This window comes from Accipiter gentilis, chromosome 22 (assembly GCF_929443795.1).
Source record: "Accipiter gentilis chromosome 22, bAccGen1.1, whole genome shotgun sequence".
Taxonomy (NCBI): Eukaryota; Metazoa; Chordata; class Aves; order Accipitriformes; family Accipitridae; genus Astur; species Astur gentilis.
In genome coordinates, this window is record NC_064901.1 from 13,890,156 (window position 1) to 13,915,089 (window position 24,934).

The 24,934-nt window shown below is 35.3% G+C and overlaps 1 protein-coding gene across 1 annotated transcript in view; it reads right to left on the reverse strand.

Moving 5' to 3' along the window:
* The window catches only part of FSIP1 (fibrous sheath interacting protein 1), an 88,839-nt gene that overhangs the window by 43,689 nt on the left and 20,216 nt on the right, over positions 1-24,934 (reverse strand). The window contains 2 exon segments of the mRNA XM_049825683.1: positions 15,346-15,483; positions 23,230-23,394. Of these exon segments, the coding sequence (XP_049681640.1) occupies positions 15,346-15,483; positions 23,230-23,394 (303 nt within the window).

Here is a 24,934-nt window from a genome sequence, read left to right on the forward strand (position 1 = left end):
CCTAATTTTAACATTCCATCTTATTAAAAGTTCATGAAATTATCTCTGAAGCAGCAAACACTTTTAAAGATTCACATTTTATATAGAGAGAAAATAGTCTAGTAAAGCAGAAGATAATTAACTGTAGTGTAAGACTGATGGCACGAGTTTCTGCTCTAGTTCTTTCCATGACACCAAAATTAAAAGAAGAATTTAAATTGAATGATTGCAGTTACATCATTAACTTTGTCACCAGCTCACTGAGACCCTGGCCATGTTTCTTTGTGCCCACTATGCCATTCATAACATATCCAGTTCTTTAAAATGCTTTGACTTCTGTAATACAGTACCAGAAAAAAAATAGTTATGTAATACCCTATTTTTCTTTTAAGGCTTTCATTTTCCAACACAATTTTTCTGATTTTAAAAAGCATCAGTTGCTCACGTCATCTTTATTTTGTTTGCCTACTCTTGACACATGCAGTTACTTATCACGTGGAGGAAAGTGTCTGGTTTATCACTATGATCTGAGGAATTCACATTTGGATTCTTGATTTAAAATTTCCAAGGCTTTCCAAATTAGCAGAATTAACTGAATTAGGAAGAAACCACAAAGCAAAAGAAAACAAATCCACTCACTGCAGCTCACTTTCCTAGACGTTCCATAGTAGTTTAATCCCATAAAATCCAAAGTAAAGCCTGTTAGATATAAAAGAAAAGTGCAAAGCTCCCAATTTAAGGGCTAGTTACAACTCATTAAAGTAAGGACACATATAATTTGAAGCATTAGAATGTATGCTGAAATATAATTAGTGGCTATGAATCAAACCTGGATGGATTAAACTAATTCCTGGAATGCTATTATGGAGAGTACCTTGTGGAGAAAGAATGATCCTTCTGTTTGCACAGCAACTAAACAGCTTCAATTTACTTTTAAAATTGACTTGAATAGAGATAAAGGCACAGCATTTCAAAATGTGGCCTTCTAAATATAATCAGCCTGAATTATGCCTGTTTCACACCGCAGTACTTGCAACCTGGTTACAGGCAGCAGGGATAAGGCTGCACTCAGCTTATTTCACTGCTTAATTTATATGGTAATTACCACACCACAGCCAGAATAGAGAGCATCTGCCAAAACTGAAGGCCCCAGAATAATAAAACTGACATGTGCTGTGATATTGTTGAAGTGCTGACTAAGAAACTTCTTTTATCTCCTCTTGAAGCTATAAAATGGTATTCGTGTTATTACTAGCAGGGAATTTTAACAGCCTTGCATTGACAGCAATTATGTAACACATGCACAAAACAATAGAGTTTCACATCACTTAATAAATCCTTGAGCTCTCTTAGCACCAGATCTCTCGCTGGCTGGATTTTATGGTCTGGTAGTTCTATCCGACCTTCAGAACACTGAAGTATACAAACCACAAAAGCACTAGAAAATTATTAGAAACAACTGGCTTTTCTCACTGTTGGATCTATTTAATGAAGAGGGCATGATGCATAATCATGGAGGTTAATTAAAAGATTTGCTCACTCACTTTTCTCTGCAGCTAACTGCTGTTGTGAACCCCTGGTATTAAAATAAGCAAGATACAGGTATTACTTTTCCTACTAAGAACATCCTCTTATTAAGCAACACTTGCTTTTAAAAAACCAACCAACCAAACAAAACCAACAAAATTCTTATAGCATGTAACAATAGAACAAATTCAATTTAATTTATCTTCTGTTAATTTCTATGAGAATAAAAACATGTCTTTAATGTAAGGGATCTAAATTTGCAACTGATTTTCCTGCTGAAATTATCAATTCAGTTTCCAATACTATGCTTTATTTTTTTAGCTTTAACATATTGCACCTGAAGCTCCTAGCTTCAGTACAAAAGCTTCATAAACAAATGAGAAACATTCTGTTATAAAGGTTTAAAAACGAAATTGTTAGATAAGGAAGTATGGGTAACTGAAAAATAAAGAATACAAAGAAAAGTTAAAAGGCCATTTCTGTATCAAAACTTATACTAAAAGATCAATTCACATGGCACAAATCCTCCCTCCTTCTCCAATCAAAAATCATTTGATAGGTGTATCCATTCAAAAACAAGTGACACTCTTTCACCTTCAGAAACTAGACAGTCACTGAAAGTCACTTGGTAATGAGACAGAGAATAAGCCAGCTATCAAAGTTATTCATATAATAATTTCAAACACCGAGAATTCAGTTGTCTTACTATTTACAACTAGAAAGACATTTGTTTGCATTATGATGGTTTCCACGAATTCATTACACACCACTTATTTCTCTCCACACTTCATATCTATACTCCTGATCTATTTACAGGTTAAACTGTGTATCATTCTTAAAGAGTTTGATTAATATATGCATAATTATTATTTCTAGTCTTTCTCCACAAATCAGTCCATACTCTCTACATTCTATACAAGACTTACTTTTGCCATTTCTTGAATTCACATAATTCAAGTTCATTATTATTATTATTAGAATAATATAAGTTCAAGTTAAAGACATGCCTTTCTGAGGAAGTACCCCGAATCCATTATCACACCATACTTTAAATTACTCTTATAAACATAGGCCACAATGCCTTCCTTTGTATACAATACCAAAAAGGTCACTATTCTTTTGCTGCTTTATTACACTAAAAATTCTTAGCTGCTTGTTGCTATCACTTTGAAGTCACTTTCCTCATGACTGCTTTCTAGCTTTGTCACTAAAAATACTGGTAATAAAAACATTTGTCATTGTTTACAATGACTGCTTACAGTCCACTTACATTGGATTTTATTTCCCCAATCAGTTATCTTAAACAAAAAATTAGTACAAGATACTGCATATGACTGATAATTCTAGCAATAAACAACGCTAATTACTTTCCCAATTACACAGGTATACCTGTTAAATACAAGATAAATCAAAAAACCTTTAAAATGTGTTACATTTATATGCAAACCTTCTCATCCTATACACGAATCTTTGGAAATTTTTTTTAATAGAAAGAGCACTAACTGCAAAAGCCTGCATTAGCAAGAGCTTCTTTAATAAGAAGATTCTATGAAATTGAGAAAGTAATACACATGGCTTCAACAAAAAGGGCTAAGTCCTATAGACTGCTCCTCACAAGCCAGGAGCTTCCAGCACTATCCTAATAAGTTTCTATTACACTTAAGCCAATAGCAGAGGACAGGCACAAAATGTTTGTTTTCTGTAGAATGAAGACTCCCTGCTGAGAGACACCACTTTTCTTGAGATTTCTTTGAAGGAAAGCTTTGATTTACAGAAAGAAAAGCAGCTAGGAAGAAAAAAAGGTCTACTACAACCACATGTTCATGTTTGTATAAGTAGTTATGCAGTTTTAATCTTTTTCCATGAACATCCCAGAAAGTTAAACCATTTGGAACATCTAGAGTTACACAGTCGTCTTAGTAACAAATATTGTTTAGTGTTCCATACATACATATATATGTGCACACACCACAGTATAATTAGACTACTTTGCAATGAAGCATTAGAGAAGAGAAATTCACTCAGAAGAAAAAATACATACCCTCTAACCAAGGACGGTCAACAGTCCAGGCAGAAAAGACTGTATGACCAAGACATGAACAGCAACTAGATCCCACAAGAAAAGATTGGGGAGCCCCCTGCACATCAGAAAATTTAAGACAAACACATGAAGAATGTGGAGGTGCTATTAAAAAAAGGGCAGTCAGGGAGCACACAAAGAGAGATTCTTAGTATGGAGGTGTGTTCAATTTTGACTACTTTTTGCATTGGGGAAAAAATGACTACATTATTTGGTTTACTCTTCAAGTTATAAAGGAAAAAAAAGAAAAAAAGAAAAACGCCTGTGAAGATATAGTGCAAGTACTCTTGAAGGAATAATTTAAAAGTGTCTTTACTTCTACAAAGAAATTTCTTCTATGGAAGAAATTCAAGTAAAGCTATTCTCTTCTAAATTTAATTAGCAGAGTAGAAAAATAAAAATAGGTCATATTAAGAAGTAGAGGAAAACATTTCTTACGAAGTCCACAAAGTCCAGTCGGTATCTTCAGTCTTTCAATGTCAACTTATAAAGGGCTGCTTTTTTAGGTACTACCTGAATAGGTGAAACTAAAGGTAACACACTATTTAGTAAGCATATCTCCATAAATAAGTACTCTAGAAGCAAAAACTTGTAAAGAATGATCACTATCATGCAATATTATGTACCAATGTACATTTCTCAATGTTTGTAAGCAGAACAGTGCCAAAATGAAGCAATAATGGGGTTGGTGGGGCAATCAAACCCAAAAATAAATCAGACGAAAGAAAAAAGAACCAAAGAGAAGAACCTACAACCGTGCTTCTTTCAGAATCAGAGGACTGTGTTAAAGATTAGGATTTATCACAAAGTATGTGGCTATGCCTCTTACATACACGCAGTCAGGTTATATGATGACAATTACACTTGCCCTTCATAGTTACAAAAGTACACGCCCAGAAGGTGATTTCTAGGTCTCAAAGTCTCAACCTACTTCCCCTTTTTATGATGGGAGACCTCAACAACAGGGACATAGGCAAGTCTGAATAAAAACTCTCTTCACCACAGGCCTGAAACAAAGCACTAGGAAAAACAGAATTCATCGTGTTAGAAGCCATTAATCTAGATCAACAATGAGACTGTCATCTGCAAAAAGGAAGTTCCTAGTGCCCACATAATAATCTGTTTATGCATTTTGCATGAGAGAATCAAAGTCTGTACAAGCAGTGCTCAGAATGTTACCTTTTCTTCCAGAAGAGCATTCTGCCCATCACTAGGCTAGAGAAATATTGTCCTTCCAACTTATGCTGGTTTGGCCCTGAATTTTGTGTTCCTGGATTAATATCTTAATTTCACCAGTGTAGAGATGATGCCCTTCCTCCTCTCAAATTTACAAAAAAATTATGTAGGGGTTAGGTCACTCTCTTGTGTGAAGAAAAACGAAGACAAAGCTACTGAGATAAAATTGTTGAGGTTGAAGAAGGTAGAGGAGTACTCTAAGACAGATGCTAACTTCCTAGGTTGTGTTTCTGAAAGAAAATGGGCAAAATCTTGATCATGACTGGTAATGTGCTTTGTACTTATGGCTGGTTGGGTGTATTGGCATGCTCTGAGCATGTCTAGCAAACAGAGCCCATAGACAAAGGAATGTTCAGCCTGGTAATTAAAAAACAGACTTAGACATGAGATAGGCCACGAGATGCCCAACTCTGCCACGCTGGCAACCAATACGAACACTCAGTAGCAGGATGTTAGGTATCTACATAATTTTTCCATCAAAAGTTTATATGCCCTCAGCTTTTCAGATTCTAATGAGAAGGAATATCATAAGCGAAGCTTTTCTGGAAAATCTTCCTAAGTTTTTTTTTATACTAGCCTGCACTCTGCAGCATAGCTAAAAAATATGCTGTGTAATTAGAGTATTTAGATCAATGAGACAAAACTTGCAAAGCTTTTCTCAAACCAACTTTGTTTGACTCTAAACAGGATTACAGCGTTTCTGAAAAGAAAATTATTGCATTCATGCTAGAAATACTGCTGTTGTCACCTCAGGAAACTGTTTCTAGAAGCCAAAAATCCATCAGAAGTACTTCTAGCTTTCAACTAAGCTTTGTCGTAAACCTCTGATTATCAGATTTATCACAGTGTGCCAAGTTTGTGTTAATATATTAATTGTAATATCCATCTTACCTATTGATTTAATGGTCTTTGTATACTCTTAGGAATCATACCAAAAATAACTTTTTTCTTATATAGCATTGCCTTTTATAGGTGAATATACATGATGCTTATATAGCTTAAACTGAAATACATGGGATGTCAACACCGATATTACAAATACATTTAAGACATTTTTGGCTTAGGAGGCCCATGTGGCTGTCATGTAGTTTGGTGTAGTATCAGCACCCTGTGCAACTGCTATGTGCTTTACAACCTCCACTTTTAGAGATGCTGTTTGATTAAACATCCATCCTGGCCTAACAAGTTAAAGTATCTCAAGAAAAATTAAAGCTTTGCTACACAGTTTGTACATGCAGACATACAGACACACATGTATAAGAAATTTACAGCCAAAAAATTTCTATGTTGACATTTATCGCAGACTCTAAATTATATAATCATCACCCCCAAGATGGAAAGATGCACTTAAATGCTACTTATCAAAAGATCAAGATGTTAATACTCACCCATAAAAGGATAAGCTACACATAAGTACATGTTGCCGAAGGTTTCCTCCACAGCAGCCCTGTTGTTTTTCTTCTCTCATTTTCAACGTGACATCTCAGGGCAAAGTAGAAACATAGCCTTCCTCTACAACACTTGCAGAGAAACAGAGGCTTTCCCCTGACTATTTCTCTTTAGTTTACAGGGTGCAAGCAGGCCAACAAAAACAAGGCTTCTTTCCTACAGAGATTAAAGAACAGTGCTAACTGGCAGCAAGGAATGAGGAACTCCTAAGTTTGCCAATAGAGATGCGTAACAACAAGTAAACACCTTCTCCTTGTCTCAAAAGGACATGCACACTTCAATGATGAAAATTTTATGCTGTAGACAACTGTACTAACCAGAGAAATTGTTAATCATTATTTTAATACCACCGCAGCTAGAAACCATAGTCATTGCATTGAACTGTGATGATAGATGTTGTACAGACACAGGAAGAGAAAGGAGAAAAGAGAATTCCAAACCAACCTGTAAGTATATCCATACAAAAGCTACATGTACACAGGTAGTCAAGTACGAGGAAGACACTGAAACTCCCCTGATCAATACGTTTGACTGTCTTAAACCAGAAATACAATCCTCACCAATTCACTGAAAAATGTTTTGAAAAGGCTTTAGGCATGAGGGAAGCAGAGCAATATGCAATTGTTTGAAAGTATAACTGGGTGATGCACTGTCCTGCTTTGAAGTCATGTATTTATCTCAACCATGAACTAAAGATGACAGGTTGAAAGAAAGGGGAGTGAAAGGAGTGAAAAAGGGCCTTGCAAGTGGATACACACAACCTGGTTTAGACATGATGGTGGGAGAGGTCAGAGGTAGATAGATGGATGGCATAGTAAAAAAAGTACTAAGCAAATACAAGAACACTGTTATATCATATTTGCTGAGGTCAGAGAGGACAGAGGGTATGACAAAGGACATACTGAAAGAATAAGGTAAGAGCATAGAAGCAAAGCAGTTTTCATGAAGTCTATCATTATCTAAGACAAAACATACTTCCAATATGAATCTGATGGTGTCAAATGCCATTTAAAAAGTAGTGCAGTTACGGTTAAATTTAAATCGTCTTAGAGAAACAAAACTGAAAGAGATCAAACAATGACTATAAATAGGACTACATGAATTCAGAGATGGGTGGGTAGTCAAAGATGGTTTGTTTGTCATTTTAAGATGGCAAACACCGTAATACATAGGAGAAAAAAAGATGAGAAATCTCAACTCTACAGAAGATTATGAGATTATATGCAAAACATTGGGAAAGAGAATGGAAACAAATATAGTGGTTTGAGGGGGAAAAAAAAAAAAAAAAAAGAGTCAAAAGGCTTCCTTTGTTCAAAATTAGCCGAGAGAAGTACAAGAAGGGAGATGATTCTCAGTTTTCTCCTACACATTCTGGGGCAACCAATTAGCAGAGTTGTTGTCTTAACTGGAAACTCTACATTTTGGGAGAAGGAGGATCAGTACATTGAACTGACAGAGAATTTGATCATTCTTATCTAGAAACCCATTATGTTTAAAACAGGTCTCAATGCAGGTATCAAATTCCAGCAGTTGGCAATGTTACTTAGCATCATATGTATGTAGTTCAATTTAACTGGCTCCAGCATCTACATAAAAATTGTCTTAACAATTTTCCATATAATCTAGAAGCATCATTACAATTTTAACTGATTCATATTTTAATATAGCTTAGTATTTAAAAAATATCATTTATTAAAAATGTTTAATTATATTAAGTCTTAATGTAATTTATAGTTTTCAAATTATTCATTATAAATACTTTTAGCAGCTGCTTCATTCTTGTCCACAATACTGTGAAAAAACAATCAATAAATAGGAAATTTATTTTAATCATATGGGTGAGATTATTTAAATTTTATCAGTCCTGCTATTAATCTTACTGCTCTCTTCATGTGTGTAGTAGCTGTTAAATGAAGAAAATAAGGTTTTCACAGTAATATTTTTTCCCAGGTGGAAATGCTACCACATTTCATTCTGAAACAATTTTGTACAATCACATAATGGGAACAAATTCTTGTAAAATTTGAATAAACAACATCTGTTTGAAGCTTGGCAACAACCTGGCAAGCAACTTTAGGACCTAGTAGATACTTCCTGAAGGAATAATGTAGGAAGTGGTACATCTCAGCCTTATTTAGGTAAGTTGTCCTTTTTCCCCCGTATTTGGTACAATGAAATATGCGTTATGAAAATGTTTTATTAAACAAGTTCTACTTTTATGGATAAACATATGCTTATTCAGAAACCAGCCACTATATTATATTATGTGAATTGAAATAAAGGTGTTTGCTATTTGTATGTTACTGCATAGGTATAGGAAGAACCTAGAAGGACACCAATGCACAAAGTAGTCAAAACATATGGCTATGTTCCTGTGGTCAAAAGTATTAGCAATTAATTTCTGCAGACACTGTGACTGAAAAACATATTACAGGATTGTCTAGTTGACAAATTACTCTCCAAATATATGGTAGTACTTCATCTTGCCCTCTTTTTCCCCTTAAAGTGGAAGAAAGGAATTACAGTAAATGTCAGGAAAAAATTATTCTCCTTTTCTGGAAGGTGCCTTATACAGACTTAGGATCAGGGACATCAAACTCAATCAGTTTCAGGGAAAAAGCTACAATAAAATTATGTATAACATAATGTATAACTTTATGTATAACAACAAACTCCCTCATCATCCTGATGCAGGGTAAACCATGAAATGGTTTGTGAGACTTTCTGCAGCACTAAACAATAATTAATTTTATCCTGAGGTTTCCTTTCCCATAGATATACATTATTCTACATCAAGAAGATAAGAATCATGCTTTTTGGAGTAAGGTCCTGCAGGTAACCAAAGCTCTTGACAGCATTTATTTATTTACTATTGTTGTATCTTTGTTCTGCACCATCCACACCAATTGCTCACCTTCCTGCAAAGTTCACCTATTCAGATAACAGAATATGTGTATTTTCATATTACACGATATAAAAAAGATCTCAATAATTAACAAACATATTACATTTGGCCACCAAATTGCATACTTGGGGAAAAAATAATTCCTAGAGATGTACAGACATCTCATGATAAATTTAAATATAAGACTAGGCAAACTAGATTCAGCTTGTGGTTTATAAGTACTTACTGCAAATAAGCAGACTTGGGTTTTTTTTAAAGTAGGTATCAGTATCTGAGTCATGTTAAGGAATAACACTATACGTGTGTGTGTATACACACAATTATATGCATATATATTCAATATGCATTTGAAATATTTTTGAATTCATGTATTTAACCAAAACCCCAAAACAGGCATCTGTGGCTAGATTTTGGGAGGAAAGAATCAGCCTTCAGTGTGAGACATTTGAAATAAACACACATATAGCCAGCAAAGGTGAAACTATCTTATTTAACAGCTTGCTTGGATGTGCATTTAAACCTACTGCCATGAAGAAATTCTACACATCAAACATGCTACTGAATTATCGCAAATGGCCAACTAGTAGAAGCCACAACTGAAAAATAACTACATTTATTATTCTTTCTATATAAAATTCTTTTCATTAATGCTCAGCAACACGCATTTGGCAGCTGAACATTTTTTTTGAAGCAGCAGTTAACAATGCAATTCACAAAACAAAGATAAGCTCAATGGTTTCCAGGAAACTGAAAGATGAAAGAATGTGGAGAGAGTCAGCCATGGTTTCAAATGAAGAACAAGTGAACTAAGGTCAAACTAAAACCTAAAAGAAATTCAGCAAGGGCCCAGAAACCAGGGTACAGATACATTTCAGTTGGATTGAAATTTCACAATGCATTTCAACAATGCATACAATACATTCTTTGGTATATTAATTCACTGGGGACAATTTTTTCAAAATAAAGGAGGAACTCAGATTCCAAAGCCCTTAGTTTCATGACTTCTAGCATAATACTTAGCAGATTTTCTGGGTTTTATATCAATTGTAAACTACACTAAAGTCATATCTTCCAGCCTGGTTTTGTGTGCTCAGTTCCAGACTTGGCTGAAACCATTAAGTCTCACAGCACACATGAGGTACAGTGTAGTGGAGGAATCCATAAATGTTAAAATTTCAGAAGACAGCACATACTAAATAGACTGCTCCAGAAATATCATGAATGTATTACTCTCCCTTGAAGAGAAGGTCAGAGTAAAGCTACCATTATACAAATCAAATTTGAATAATTAATTTTGCAGTAGTGGAAGAACTACAGCATTCTACCATACAGGAAAATAATATTAATAAGTTACCTTTATACTACTGTAAGTTACTCCCTAACACACAGAGATAAATTCTGCTTAGTTAAACTATGTGTAACTTCCACTTAGGAAACAAAACCAAACAAACAAAAGAAACAACAATGACAACAAGAAATACATTTTAGAAAGACATCTCTCAGCCACTAAGTTTGTAAAATACTATATTTTAAAATTATAAAGCCCAGTATAACCACACATTCAGGAATAACATTCCTAACTGCTGACAAATCACCTCCTCTACTCAGAGCACTGAATTTATTTTCAATTTTACGCAGTGAATTACAGTGGTTTAGGAAAGAGTAAAGAAGAAATTTAAATGCAATGTGAATTTTAAATAGACAATTTAATTAGCTTAGCTAGAAAAATAACTGAACATTAAAAGCTGCACATCTGGAATCTTGCCAAAAAAGTGAGAGGCAATCTGTATTTTATACCACAGAAATGACATTTTCACCAGTAATATCCCCTAGGACCATGCCTAGGCATTCTTCCTCTAACATATAGTGAAGAGTGCCACCTATTGAATAACAAACAGTATTTCCAGAAATAATTAAATTATTCTGGAAACATGCCATCCACATACTCCCTCCCCTCAGCCCAAGCATTCAGTTTAGCTTTTCATCACACAGTTTCGTGGCAGAGAGCAGTTTTGCTGCTAACATTGTTACAGAATTGATGGCCAAAATATTATACTTGTTTCATATAGAAATAAGGCACCCAATCCACACTGCATAAGAGTTATCTGATTTTTAGACATTCCCACACCAATAAGAAAAAATTTATTCAATTATCTATGTTGCATCAGAAGGTGATACCATGCTGTTTTGTCCAATCTTCTCTAGTAATAACCATACTTTCCAGAAATAAGAATAGAAGTTATCAAGGACACAAAACTAAAAAAACCCAGTACTTTCTGAAAGCTGTTCTTTGTTCACACTAAAAAGTGTGCATTTTCTATATATTTTACTTTACTGTTAGAAGGAAAAACCTCCTTTCATTCAGACCTGAATACTTTATTTACACTGGCAACCAAAGTTTCTCGCAGAAGACCTAACACACAAATATTTCATATCCATATGCCGTCATCTCAGAGTCGTGCCACAGAGCAGCAATGGATAAAGCAACACAACATGTCCCCCTGAAGAAGCCTTACCAGGTGCTGCATAGCACACAGCAACGCTAGTCTGGCCATGAGTTACACATTGATTCAGACGACATATTCTTTGTTTATAAACACTGTAAATTAACATTACAGTCTATCGATTTAGAGTTCTAAATACACACAATCTAGCCAAGGAAAAACGTGTGGTATGTTGCAAGAGTCTTCATGTAATGTGATACCAAACAATACTGCTATAACCCAACCAAGACTTGGAACTGACCCATTTGTATACAAAACATCTGAATGAGTCAGCAGCCCCCTGCATTTCCCAGGCCTGCTGCAGACTATCACACAGTTCCCAGACGCACTTCCTCATATTGTGGGTGCCTCATGAACAAGGTCAGTAGTGACAAAAAGTGATATAAAGGTCAATAACTAGGAAAAGATGACAATGCGCAAACTTACTTTATCTGTTTACCCATTACCCTATTCAATATATTGAAGTTTCACAGAATTCCTCCAGTTATTTGCCTCCCATCTTTTAACTGTCTAACATAATAGAACAGTCTATTAAAATGAAGGTCTACTATTGTTTTGGTACTGTGAACAGATAAGAGCTAAATATGCTGCCTTACTGTAGGGACACAAACACACAAAAGTCAACAACCTCTAAAGCAATCACTGCCTCCTCGTCTGAAGTCTTTGTTCCCATATTCCATAAGTATGTAAAATTAACTGACATCAGGAAGAACGTGTCAATTAGCCTCTTTTTTTCTTCCCCCAAACCAAAGACTGGACTGCATGTCGTTGTATCCAAATTAGCTTTAAACCTGCTAGAAGTCTAATCATGCTGGCTGTGCAGTTCCAGCACTGCCAGCGTAAACCCTGCATATGTGGATAGTGGCTGAAGTTCTTGCAACCGTAGTGACAGTGTTATCAGTAATTGAGATTATACCACTGAGGTTATGCTGCTACCTGAATCACAAAGCTTTTGATCTGCATTGGAGATCCCTTTTTGAGGGCGATAAAAGATAACTGGAACAGTATTTGTCCTAACTCTGATTATTGCAGAAGATAAGCCTACTGCTGACTAAAGACCTCTACAAGCCAAACGAAGACTACGTGGATTTTTGGTCTGACACAACAAATGTATATATTAATGTTTTTATGACTACATGAAAAACACTAAAATCAGCTACACACAAGAAAAAAATCTACAATGCACAGCCATGAAAAATTACTATTTTTCCTTTAATGTAGCAAAAATAAAGAAGATTACCACCTGAGAAATGTATAAAAATTCTTGATCCTTTTCCTTGTACAATCAAAAAGTCATCAGACTGGGGAGGGGATGTGAGGAGGTCTCTAGTCCAACCTGTTATTCAAAGCAGCATCAGCTATGAGATCAGATCAAATGCCTTATGGATTTGCCCAGCTAGGTCTGCAAAATTTTCAAGGGCAGAGATTTCAGTCTCTCCATGCAACCTGCTTCCCATTCTTAATTAGCCTTGGAAGTTTGGGGTTTTTTTACTTTAAGTCCAGTTGGAACCTCCCTGTTTCAGTTTATGAATATTGTCTCTTGTTCTCCCACCATGTAACTCAGTAAAGATACTACAGCTCTGTCTTCTCTGTAATGTCCTCTTTGCTATTAGAAAGCTACTGTTAGGTCCACCTGTTAAACAAACCAAGTCTCCTCAGTCTCACAGGTCAAGTGCTTTAGCCCCAGATCATCTCAGTGGCCCTCTGCTGAACTTGCTCAGCTGTGTCAACACCTTTCCTTACTGGGGAGCCCAAAACCAGATGCAACACTCTAGACACAATCTAATGAGTACCAGGTAAAGGGGAGTAATTACTTCCCTTAATCTATTGGCTATGCTCATGTTGATACAGCCAAGTATGCTGTTAACCTTCATCCCTGCAGGGCACACTGCTGGCTCATGTGTAGTCTATTGTCCACAACGATGCCAGGCCCTTTTCAGCAGTGCTGCTCCACGGCCAGCCAGGCTCCACCTTGCACCATTAGAGTTACTCCTCTCTAACGCAGAGCTCCGCGTTTGTCCTTCACAAATTTCATACAGTTCCTGTCAGCCCACTCCTCCAGCCTAACTCCCAGTGAGTGGCAGCCTTGCTCTCCAGCTTACAGAGCACACCTAGTCATTTCATCAAAGGTGGCTATCGGGTTGGTTAAACACGACTTACCGTCTCTAAATCCGTGCTCAATATTCCCAGTCACCACATTCTTCATTTGCACACCTCTTCTGTCAATTATCTATACTGATGCCTCTTGCTAATGTACCAAAATACTTGGGGTTTCCTAGAAAAATCCAGCTTCACCAGGTTACCCATACCAGCTGCCACCTCACCTCAGTCTCTCGTACACTACCATACTAATTTATCTTCTCCACATAGCACGTTCTACGGAGAAACAAAAGCTTTCTCATCTCAAATCAGAAAAATAACACTAAACAGAGATGTTAAAATCTTAAAAATATGCATATATATCCAGGTTTTAGCCGCTACTGCCAGCTCAGTAAAGCAGTAATGCTTTTTTGAGTCTTCAGCAGTGTCATTCCTGACTTCACCTAAGCAAGGCAAACTTTCAGAGTTTTATATGAAGTTATTTTAAAAAAAAAAAAGGAAAGGTATTTTATTCCATGCTCTTAAGATCTGTGAGAGATCCAATACAAAACAAATACTAATATTGGCTTTCGGGCCAAACAAATGACAACTGTATCATCTTAGGACTCTCTCTTTGTATTCATCTGGTTTTTAATGTTTTATGTATATTCTTCCTAATTCTCTTCTGTATGGGCTGCTTTGTAGCTCTTTCAGCACAGATCAAACAGCACATTTACAATGTATATTTAAAAATGAGTAAAAAGATTCCTAAGTCCTTGAGGTTCCCTGTCTCTAGTTTTTGTTAAATATCCTTATTATAACTTGAGAGTAATGTAATAAATTATACTCACTGAAAGAGAAAAGAATAGCAATATATTACTTGAGAGAGGTACATAAGTTCTGGTTTGCACTCCTGGCTCTATAGCTTAGAAGTAAATGTAATTTCTGCCTACTAGCTTAACAATAGAACCCTCTTGGATTTCAAATTGCCTTTTCCCTACCTGCTTTTACTCAAAGTAGTAATAATGATGAGATGTGATGTGCTTATTCTAAAACAGTAATGATTTTTTTACTACCATTTTACTTACATGCTTCTATTTTAAAGGCCCTTGCACCTACAAAATTCACGTATTAATTGAAAATTAAGTTACAAAAATACACTAAATTAATTCAGCAAAACTAAATCACACAATAACTTGGTATATACGACATTCCCACCAGATCTGGTCCTTCAAAGAACACTGAATTACATGAGCCACAAAAAAAAATCATTTTAGGATATATTTATATGTGATTGTTTATGCTATCCCCCTCTGGGAAGATAGGAGAGGAGAAGAGGAGAGGAGAATAATTTCTTTAATTTTGAAAGACACTACGTTAATGGGAAACATGCATTACAACTGAAAAACATGTTTCCGAGATTAAGAAAAATTATTTGAGACTTTTGCTTGTATATTTCTTTGGTGATTCCTTCGGGAATTTACACAAAGTTGCAGAATTTGATTTTACTTTAAGACACAGGGGATGATAAATTCCAAAGTTTTCAACCTGAAGGAAAAAAAATAGGACAAAAATGGAAGACTTACAAGGTTTCTCTCAAGGGATTTGAGCTGATGATCTATTTCTTTGAGACGACTTTGTTGATCACGTTGTTCCTTGTTGTCTCGCAGAACCTTTTCACCTGGAACTGCTTCTAGGCTTCTGTTTGCATAAACCAGAGATTCCTGTCAAAAGGAAGAATAGGCAGAAATTTAAACACATGATTTTATATTGCTTCAAAGCCAGACAAAGGTTCTTTGGATTTCTATCAGGAAAACATTGAAATGTTTACAATAATGTGTCAATTTCAAATTTGGCAAATGCATAATTTTTGTTATGCACATTTTCAAATATAATAGCTAAACGTCAGGCTGGACTTATTTCAATAAAATAATTCTTCCCCTTCATATATTAACAGGAATTTCTTAGTCTGCAGAGCTAACACTTTGATGCTTAAATTCTAGTACAACAATAAAAATGCACTGAGAACTGGGGAGATTGAATGAGGGGTTCAAAGCTTGCTCCTATTAACCATACTGGGATTAGAATTAGGCCAGAAGGTAAAGGAAGAACTGAACTGACTGTAGGTTTTTGTTTACTTGATATCATGGTAAATGAGAAATAACCCTCTTTCTGTAAGCTGGAGTTAGATGCACAACCATTATTAAAGAGTTGGGTTACACACTCTCACATCCTTCACTAGCTTGGATCAGATTCTTAATTTTGTATCAGTCCTAAATACATTTGAGGTTCAATATTGCATGTAATTTAGATCATTAAGAATGGCAAGTATTGGCAAAACAGCAAAGTTACGTTGTAACTGAGAAGAAAACAGGGCTTTCTCTTGCAAACCAAAGATCCTACAGAACAACCCAAGGAATTCATATAATGGTAGAGGGGAAAAAAACCTGTTAGTCAATTCAACCCAAAGGGACATGAGCAACCATTTAATAAAAACATATTCTATTCATTCTTATGTTCAGAAGCAACTCAAGCAATCTTAATAAACACACACAAGGAAAAGAATTTCAAGTAGCATGTCTAATTAGAAAGAAAAACAACCTTTGCAATTTAACATTCAACGAAAAATTTCTCAACTATAACATACAAAAAACTGTGAGCATCTGTAAACTTTCTCTGAACAAACAAATCTATGAGTTCTGACATTTAAACCAAACTATTAGTTGCCTGAAAATAAACTTATTTTAACACAGTACAAATCTTTGAACATATATTTACAATCAGCAATAGTTGGCAGTACCACATGCTAGTAATTTTTCCTATAACAGAGATATAAACCGTACCATCTGTTAATGACTAGAATCTCTCCAAACTGGATTGAAGTTTAATGTGGGCCACTTAAAGCCAAATTCTTAATATTGAGTGTCTAAATCTAGGTCTCTAAATACTGAGAGAGTTTTTTTAATTAAATATGATCCCCAGTGGCAAGAAATCTGCATGACTGACATCTATACAGAACATAAAAACCCAAAGGACTTATTTAAACTTGTGTTTATTAATACATGAAACAAGGATATGACCTTTATACCTGCAATATAAATACAGAGCTGGCAAAGCAACTCAAAGTATAACAACTCATGCTCACTCTAGTAAGAGGAATTCCTTTTACATGGCTTTGTTCCTCCACTGATTTTAATACAAGTAAAATTGTTCATGGAAGGGCAGAGAGGAATATGATGGCATCATATTTTTTTTCTTAAAAAAATAAAATTACAGCTATTTCTGCAATCACATTTCTAAACCCAGTCGTTTTATCTGTGCATATATAGAGACATTGTCATGTGAGCAGTTACTGCTCAGCATGGTTCAAAGCTGCAGTTATGATTTGTTTTAAAAAGCAATGTTATGAAGACACCCATAAGAATATGCAACAAGTGGTACTGAAAAGTCACTAAATACTATATTATACTTCCCAGTATTTTATTTGGGGGGTTCTATGCATGGACTACTGGTTGATATTTTTATATGAACTCAGCCTTCAATGAAGAATAGAACTCAAAACTGCCAACAGCATCTCTGAATATTATTGCTGCAATACCAGCTAGATTTAAAAAGGTGACAGTGAGAGGAGTCATAAGATCAAAAAAGTTACTACTTTCAAATTTTTTACTGTCTTTTCCACATACACTTCCAAAGCAAAGCTTTATGCAGATCTCTGTCCTAGTCTTTCAAAGTTTCACGCATAAATGTTTCATTTTACAGACAGCTCAGCTGCTGCAAGCATTTATGAGCAACCCCTTCAAACTTTAGAAAAAAAACTATGTATCATAAGTTATTTTTCCTTTTATCACACTCAGTATGATTTTAAGCCTGGTTGCTTCTCTAGTAATGCAATATTGTTCTATCAAAAGAAATGCTTAACTAGGATAAACATGACAACTTTATTCTCCATAAACTTTTCTTGAATACTGATCTCTGCCATTATACCTAATCAATTTTTATCAGAGTGTGCTGGATAAAACTTGAACTATGAACATTTACCAGAAAACAGAATTAAAAAGTACTTGTTTCAACATGTCTCCAACATCAACATCCACAACTGATATAATTCTATTTAGATGAGATGGTAAAAAAAAAAAGGTGTTACTATTTACTCTCTCTCTGATCAGTATAGTTTTACACACTTCAATCACATACCCTCTTACTCCTTTTTTCCAAACTGAAGAATGTCTCTGTGTAAGTCACTCCTTGCATAAAAGCCATTCTACACTTCTGAGCATTCTAGTAACCAGTTTTCCATTTTTTCTGTACTGGTTATGAGATCCAGGGACCACAACTGCACAATAGTCAAGCTATATGGTGCACTACAGATGTGTACAGCAGCACAGTGATATTTTCTGTTTCATTCTGTATTACTTTCACATTGTTCCTAATAATCTATTTGATATCTGACCACTATGGAACATTAAGCTGCTGCTTTCACTGAAGTGGTTCTTATAGTCTCATTCCTTTTATCCCTGAATAGTAACTCATCAGAACCATATGAGTAAAGTTAAGACTTTTCCCCACTTACTGATTTTTTTTATATTTTTCTCAAGATATCATGAAATAAGGGTCGGAAGTATTACACCACAGAAAACATTTTATTCTCAATCTTTCAAATGCTTCAAAACTTTTTATGTTTCAATTATATAGCATTTGTAGGTAGTGGAAGTCCACTTGAGATTAATAAAGATCTAAAAATCTTAAAGATAAGGTAGAAAATAAAACTGTTAAGTATGTTACACAAGGGAAGATACAAGTACTTTGCAACAGTCACAGCTGTAACAATCATAAAGCAAAACAGAAATATCCAGTATTTGAAATGGCAAAAATTACTTGTTGCACTCCTTTTTCTCCAAAATTTTATAAATAAATAAAAACAAAATCCCACCTAATGAAAGATGTTAGTGTCATACAATCTTGTTGAGCCACAAAACTGGCTTATCAGCTTATTAACCTGCTTCTCACCATGCCCTGAGATGGAGATAATAGAGATACCTGTCAAAATCATCTGCTTTGGTGAAGTGCAGCTATAGAGTATAGGCTATCAGACTTCATTAATTGAAAGATTAGTGTATATGTTCCAAATTTTTTGTCATTGAGTATTTATTTAGTTTTGAACTGTTAACCATAGTCTACTGCTATAATTGAAAAATGGAATATTTTTCTGATAAAAGAAACCAAATCAGGTATGAAAGAACTCATCAGGGTAATACACAACATTAAAGTAATTATAAGACAATCAAGTAGACAGATACTATTGTTTCTTTAAACACTGTCTCCATTTCCTTTTATTTTCAGGTAGTTTTCCAGTTTTTCAAGCTGGTAACTGTACTCATCACACACAGTCTTACACTTTATATTCTTCATTCTACTATTTTCCTGTCTCTTCCAGGATTACCTTCAACTTAATTTGTTCTTCCCCGCAAATATGAAGTAAGACAGAAGCATTTTTAAATATTTAATGAAGTTGGCACCAGAACAAAGACATGTTTCAAGGAGAAATACAGTTCTGATGAGAAACATTTCCACGTAAAAGAGAACATTAGTCATGGAAAAGCATTCTGAATCCAGTTGGACTCATTGCAGAAAAAGATGAATCTGTTTGCTCCTCTGTAGCAGCTCAGCTATGGTACTGTAGGATAATTAAAGCCAGTTGTTACAGATTTCAGAGTCAGAGCATTGATCCTATATCGTGCCAAAGTATCTACCAGTGGCAGAAACCAGCTCTCCCATTGAGCCAGCGGTGATCAAGTGTTTGCATTTTGAAAGTTATATTTAATGCAATTCTTGGAAGAAAACAATGTGCAGCTTTATGATATGCAATTCTAAGCTAGTTTTGGTTTAATTACTTCTAAAATTCTAAATGAAAATCCAAGCACTACACGAACAATTTTTTGCAATGTTCCCCATCACTACTGCATTATATCCTATTCAACCACAACAGATGAAATCCACATATCATGGAAATCAGAAAGAATTTCAGCACTGATTTTTAGAAGAATGATTAATGTCACTAAAATCAGCCTCATCTCCAAAGGAAAGGACATCCATGTTCCAAAACAGATTTGTGTCCCATAACAACTACTCTCATTCAAAATAAATTCTGTACATTCAGGATTTTTTTTAGCCCTCTCTTGGCACCTTACTTATAAAAAACCCCAAACTTTTAAAAAACCAAACTCCTAAGAAATAAATGTTGCAATGCATTCAAATTTGCATTCCATAGCATCTGTGCAAACATCTTTATCTAGCAATTAAGTTTGCAGAATTTACCTCAGTTATAGAAGTAGTGATACAACCTAAACTGAAACTGAATAAAAGAGATCAATAGAAACTTACCTGAGACTTCAACAATACCAGATTATCGCTATCAGTTTTGAAAACTACAGACCCCCAGTCTCACCAGCAAATATTTTCTCCCACAATGTTTAGAGAATATGTGTGAGGGTGAATAAATAAGGCAATTCCTGCATATTTAATTCACCTTATTAGTAAATTAAATGTGTTCCACTTCTAACTGGTTTTACAGAAGATAGCAGCCTTCCAGTGCTGATAGCTAGTTTACTTCCTCATTTAGTTGCTGTGGTCAGCTGAAGAAGCAATTGAAAATCCTGTCATTAAACACTTGAAATTAAACCCAACAAGGGGCAGACAACCAGAACTCTTACTGCCTTTGTCTTGCATGTGTCATTCATGCTAACATATCACAAAGCAAGATCTTCTTTTAGCAAAAGCACCATTCAATTAATTTCTTCAGACCCTTTCTCGGTAGGTATCCGTTGCCTTTGATCAGGTTCCAAAAGACATTCAGGACAAAGAATTCTGATATTTGTCTGTGACTGACATATTTTTCTGATATCAGAACTAATGCTTCAAGAATAATACCAAGTTTTTTGAAAAAGCAAATTCATTAAAACTTCCAGTTTATGACAATATTAGGGGATATTGATTGTGCTAAACAAGGCTGTTTTAAAAAGACCATGAGCAGCAATGAACTTAGAAGAACTACTTGTAACAAAAAAAAACAAACAAAAAAAACCACCACCAAAAAAAACCCAAAAAACCCAATCTTTCTTTTGCCTTTTGACAGGAAAGTCTCTAAACTCAAAATAGTCATTAATTTCTCAGCGACTGCTGCATGTTACTTCCTGTTTTTTTGAAAAAGCAACTGTTAAAGGAATTTGAAAACAAAAGGCGTTGAGAATGAACTCACAGCTTAACCAAATTCCGAACTTGACCTGTTGTTATTGCTATGTATGAATTGAAGAGTGAATTTTTTTTACCTACTAAAACAAAAATAACCATAACACAGAACACAGGACTAAAGGCTAAACCTGGAAAGAGGCTTCCACAGTAAGCAGTGAGGTTCCTGAAGTCAAGATAACTATTTTCTCCTTCACTTACTGGGGAAAAAAAAAAAAAAAAGAAAAAAAAGAAAAAAAAGGCAGCTGATATTCTATGTAAACAAGCCCAGTCGTGTCACAGTGCCAGGTGCAATCAGACTGCACCTATGAAATCAGGCGCCATGAAGAACTTAACACTGGCTTGCCTAAAGTCTGGGTCACTATGAAACCAAGGCAACCATTAGACACACTGTCCTCTGCCGAGAGAAGCAGCTCTGGACATGCAAAGAAGCAGCAATGAAGGCACCTACGGGAATTTGGAGTTAACAGATAACAGACCTGAAAATCAAGACACTTCTGTAATTAGATAACTGCAGAGTGAGAGGGTTTACTTTTATTGTTTGTTCTGTTGGGTTTTTTTAAAATTAGTTTTGCACTTACATAATTACTGTCCTTCTAAATCCAGTTTTAAGTAACTAAAGTCTCGTACTCACTTCAACTTACATGTATTCTGTTTAGCTCTTTCTCTAAACTTATAAAACCACCTTTTAATAGTCCTATTCTTTGGTAGCTTTCCTTAAAATGACTCATATGTTTAAGTTTATCTGAACAACAACAACAAGGACAAATGGAATCCTGTGTTTCCTAGAACTACAATGTTTAAAAGCCTTTTATATGTTGCAAAATAAAGTTGAAGGGCAACTGCTTTTCACTAATTAAAGGTAATTTATGAAATTAGCTATCTCTTTTGGGTTGTTAAGTTTAATATTATTCAAATAGATAATGCATTACTCTTCAATAAGCATACACATAAATGCAAGTTTCTATTCAAATAATTCTGAGCTTTTACATGAAAAGGAAGCAACAACAACCACTAGGACAAAAGTTCCCAAACAGAGCGTTCATTGTCACAGGCAGTCGCACTAACTTCAAGCTGATGTCTCATAGCAGTGAACACAAGATCCAGCAATCATCGGCAAGCTCAGGTCCATGAACCTGAAGTTACTGGGCAACAACTGCATTTGAGTAAGTGATTACCCACTAGAGGGAGTTGCTGTTTCACACATTAAACCCCAGTTGGTAAATAATCAACCTCAAAATGCGACTCTTCTGGAACTGTGAGAGCAACAGAAAAGACTATTATAGGTAAAACAAAACCTAAAGTTCAGGAACAAGTCAATACAAAATAGGACATTAAAGTGCCTTTAGAAAAAGAAAAAAAAAACCAACCCACCACCCCACAGGTATTTTAACTGTTCAAAGAGATGTTTCTCATACACTAGTAACTGAAAACAGTTTTGCCAACATGCACTCTCTTACAGAGCCTCTGATACACCTGTTCTGGCTATAAACTGTAAATTTTACAAAAGTAAACAAGTTTTGTGCAAATCAGTGCAAAATAGGAATTATGGCATTTTTATCTTTTATTTCCCCCATTATATCAGGGACAACACTACTGGGGCATGGGATAAACTGGAGTCTTCTATGCACAAAATTCAAACATTTCTAAAGGCTGAGACCCCAAACATTCTTAATACTGCTGGCAATGGAAAAAGACAAAGGCCATTAAAAACAAGGGACATACAATTTCAATCAGTTTTCTACAGTCATTAACATTGCTTATCAGTAATTGCTTTATCTTTCCAATCATAAGCAAAGAGGCACTTTCGGAATCCTGAGATAAAAAGAAACCTAATTCCCAAAGATGAATTACCATGGGTAATGTGTTACTGTGCTGACAAAACCACTGAGGCCCTCACGCAGTTAAGAACATCTGAGTTACCAATTCCTGCATATGAAATTTCTTGTTGAAATTGTGGAATCAAAAAGCGTTAAAAACAAGACAGTCCTTGAATTATATACCACTCAAAATAGCAACATATTATTTTTCTACGTAATTTCTGTAGCCAAAGATTTCACTTCATTCTTTAACACATATACTTTGAGAACAAATAGAAGATACTAAAGAAAAAATTAAAAAAAAACCCAAGTACAGACGCATGCTGTATTTTCATTTATATCAGATCTCAACACACACTTCAAACAAGAAATCTGCAACATAAGCTCTGTTGTGTAATATACCTGATAAATCTGGCTCGGAAGTTTTGAGCAAGAGCTGGAAATTGCAGAAAAATCCCCATCAGATAGTAGTACTTGAAGCTTAATGTCTATTTCATTTAGGTGATGAAATTCCATCGGTTCAGGTGTGTACCCTTCTCCTGGTGCCAGCCAGCCAGATACATCCTCCTGTTGAAAGATAAATAGCATATTCAACCCTCATTCTCAAAGGAAACAGACGTTAAAGGCAGTTACACATCAAGTGTATTTATTTTTCAAATAAACCATACTTAAGAATAAAATGTAAGTTTTCATCCACCTCAGTATATAGCTGAAATCTGCCAATATTCATGTATCTAGCACACTCAAAAGCACATATGGACAGAACAATTAGAGGCATACATTTTTCATTTTTAAATATAACCAAGCAGCAACTTAAATGGACTTCAAAAATACATATATTTAATTTTAATTTTAGAAAGCATGTAGAATGCATCTACATGCATTGTCAAAATGTAATAGCAAAAGAGATGTTCTGTTAACCTGAATAGACTTCTGCTATTATTTTACTTATTTCTATAAAAGTCCAAAGCCTGTGTCCTCACTGACTAGCCACTCAGAAGCCCCGAAATAAAATTGCTTAAAGCCAGTTGTTTTGCCTCCATGCCAGCTGGCCAAAGAGCAATCATACAGCTCCCAGTCCAAGTTCCCCATCCATTCTTCTGAAGGTTATACAACTTCCTTGATCAAGTTCTCTTATGCCCAAGAAAAGCACTTTGAGTAGCTAGCCCCTTTTTCTTAATGACGCATCTCACTTTATAGCCTCTTAGCCAAGTTAGTCAAACCTTCAAAACAGTCTCATGCCGTGCCTATGGCTGCTCCCTTTCATGGATGCAAACTCTTCCCTTGTTGCAGTTTCTGTATTTGTTCTACAAGGCAGTCCCAGCTCCCTTTTGAAGGAATAATGCTTGTCATGGTCTAACTTGCATATAGATCTTGCTGCCCCGCGCTGCACAGTAAGCATCACTTTCTCATACCACTGACATGAAAATCAATTTAGGACTGTTTTGCTCCTTTGCAAAATAGTGCAGAGGATAGAAATTAAGAGGAAAGCATCTGGCAGACATAGATCCACCAGTCCTAAGACAGAAAACACAAAGAACACGCTGTAAACTCACATTTTCAATGCTAATATTGAGGTGGAAAAGTATAGCCCTCAGAAACTGCACTAGAACTGTCCTTAACATCATCCTAAATCACTTCTGTTACACCTTGCATCTCAGAACTCCTTGTTTGCACACTTACTCTGAAGACACAATATTACAGCTTAAGTCTAAGGAACTGTACAGAGAGTTGACCATATAGTAAACTTGAGACAGCAAGGTATTTTTTGCTTTTAAAAAAGACAAATGCAAGTCAACAGGCATAAAAACGAGATGTTCTCAACTACACTGAACATGTCTTGTCAAACTCCCCCAATGAACTTGCATCTCAGTCCAGCACAAAATGCAAAGACACATCTATTCTAGTACCCACCCAATCACACCTGCACAGCAGCACATTAGAAGTCCAAATAAAGTGGAACATAATACACTACTGCCTATCGTCCTCTGAAGGAAGTAGAAGCAACAGAGTCCTGTGCAAGTCAAAGAAGGAAATACAAACAGCAGCTCTATCTATAGGACAACAAATTTCCATCTGATAAGGAGTCAATAAGAGAGAAAGCCTG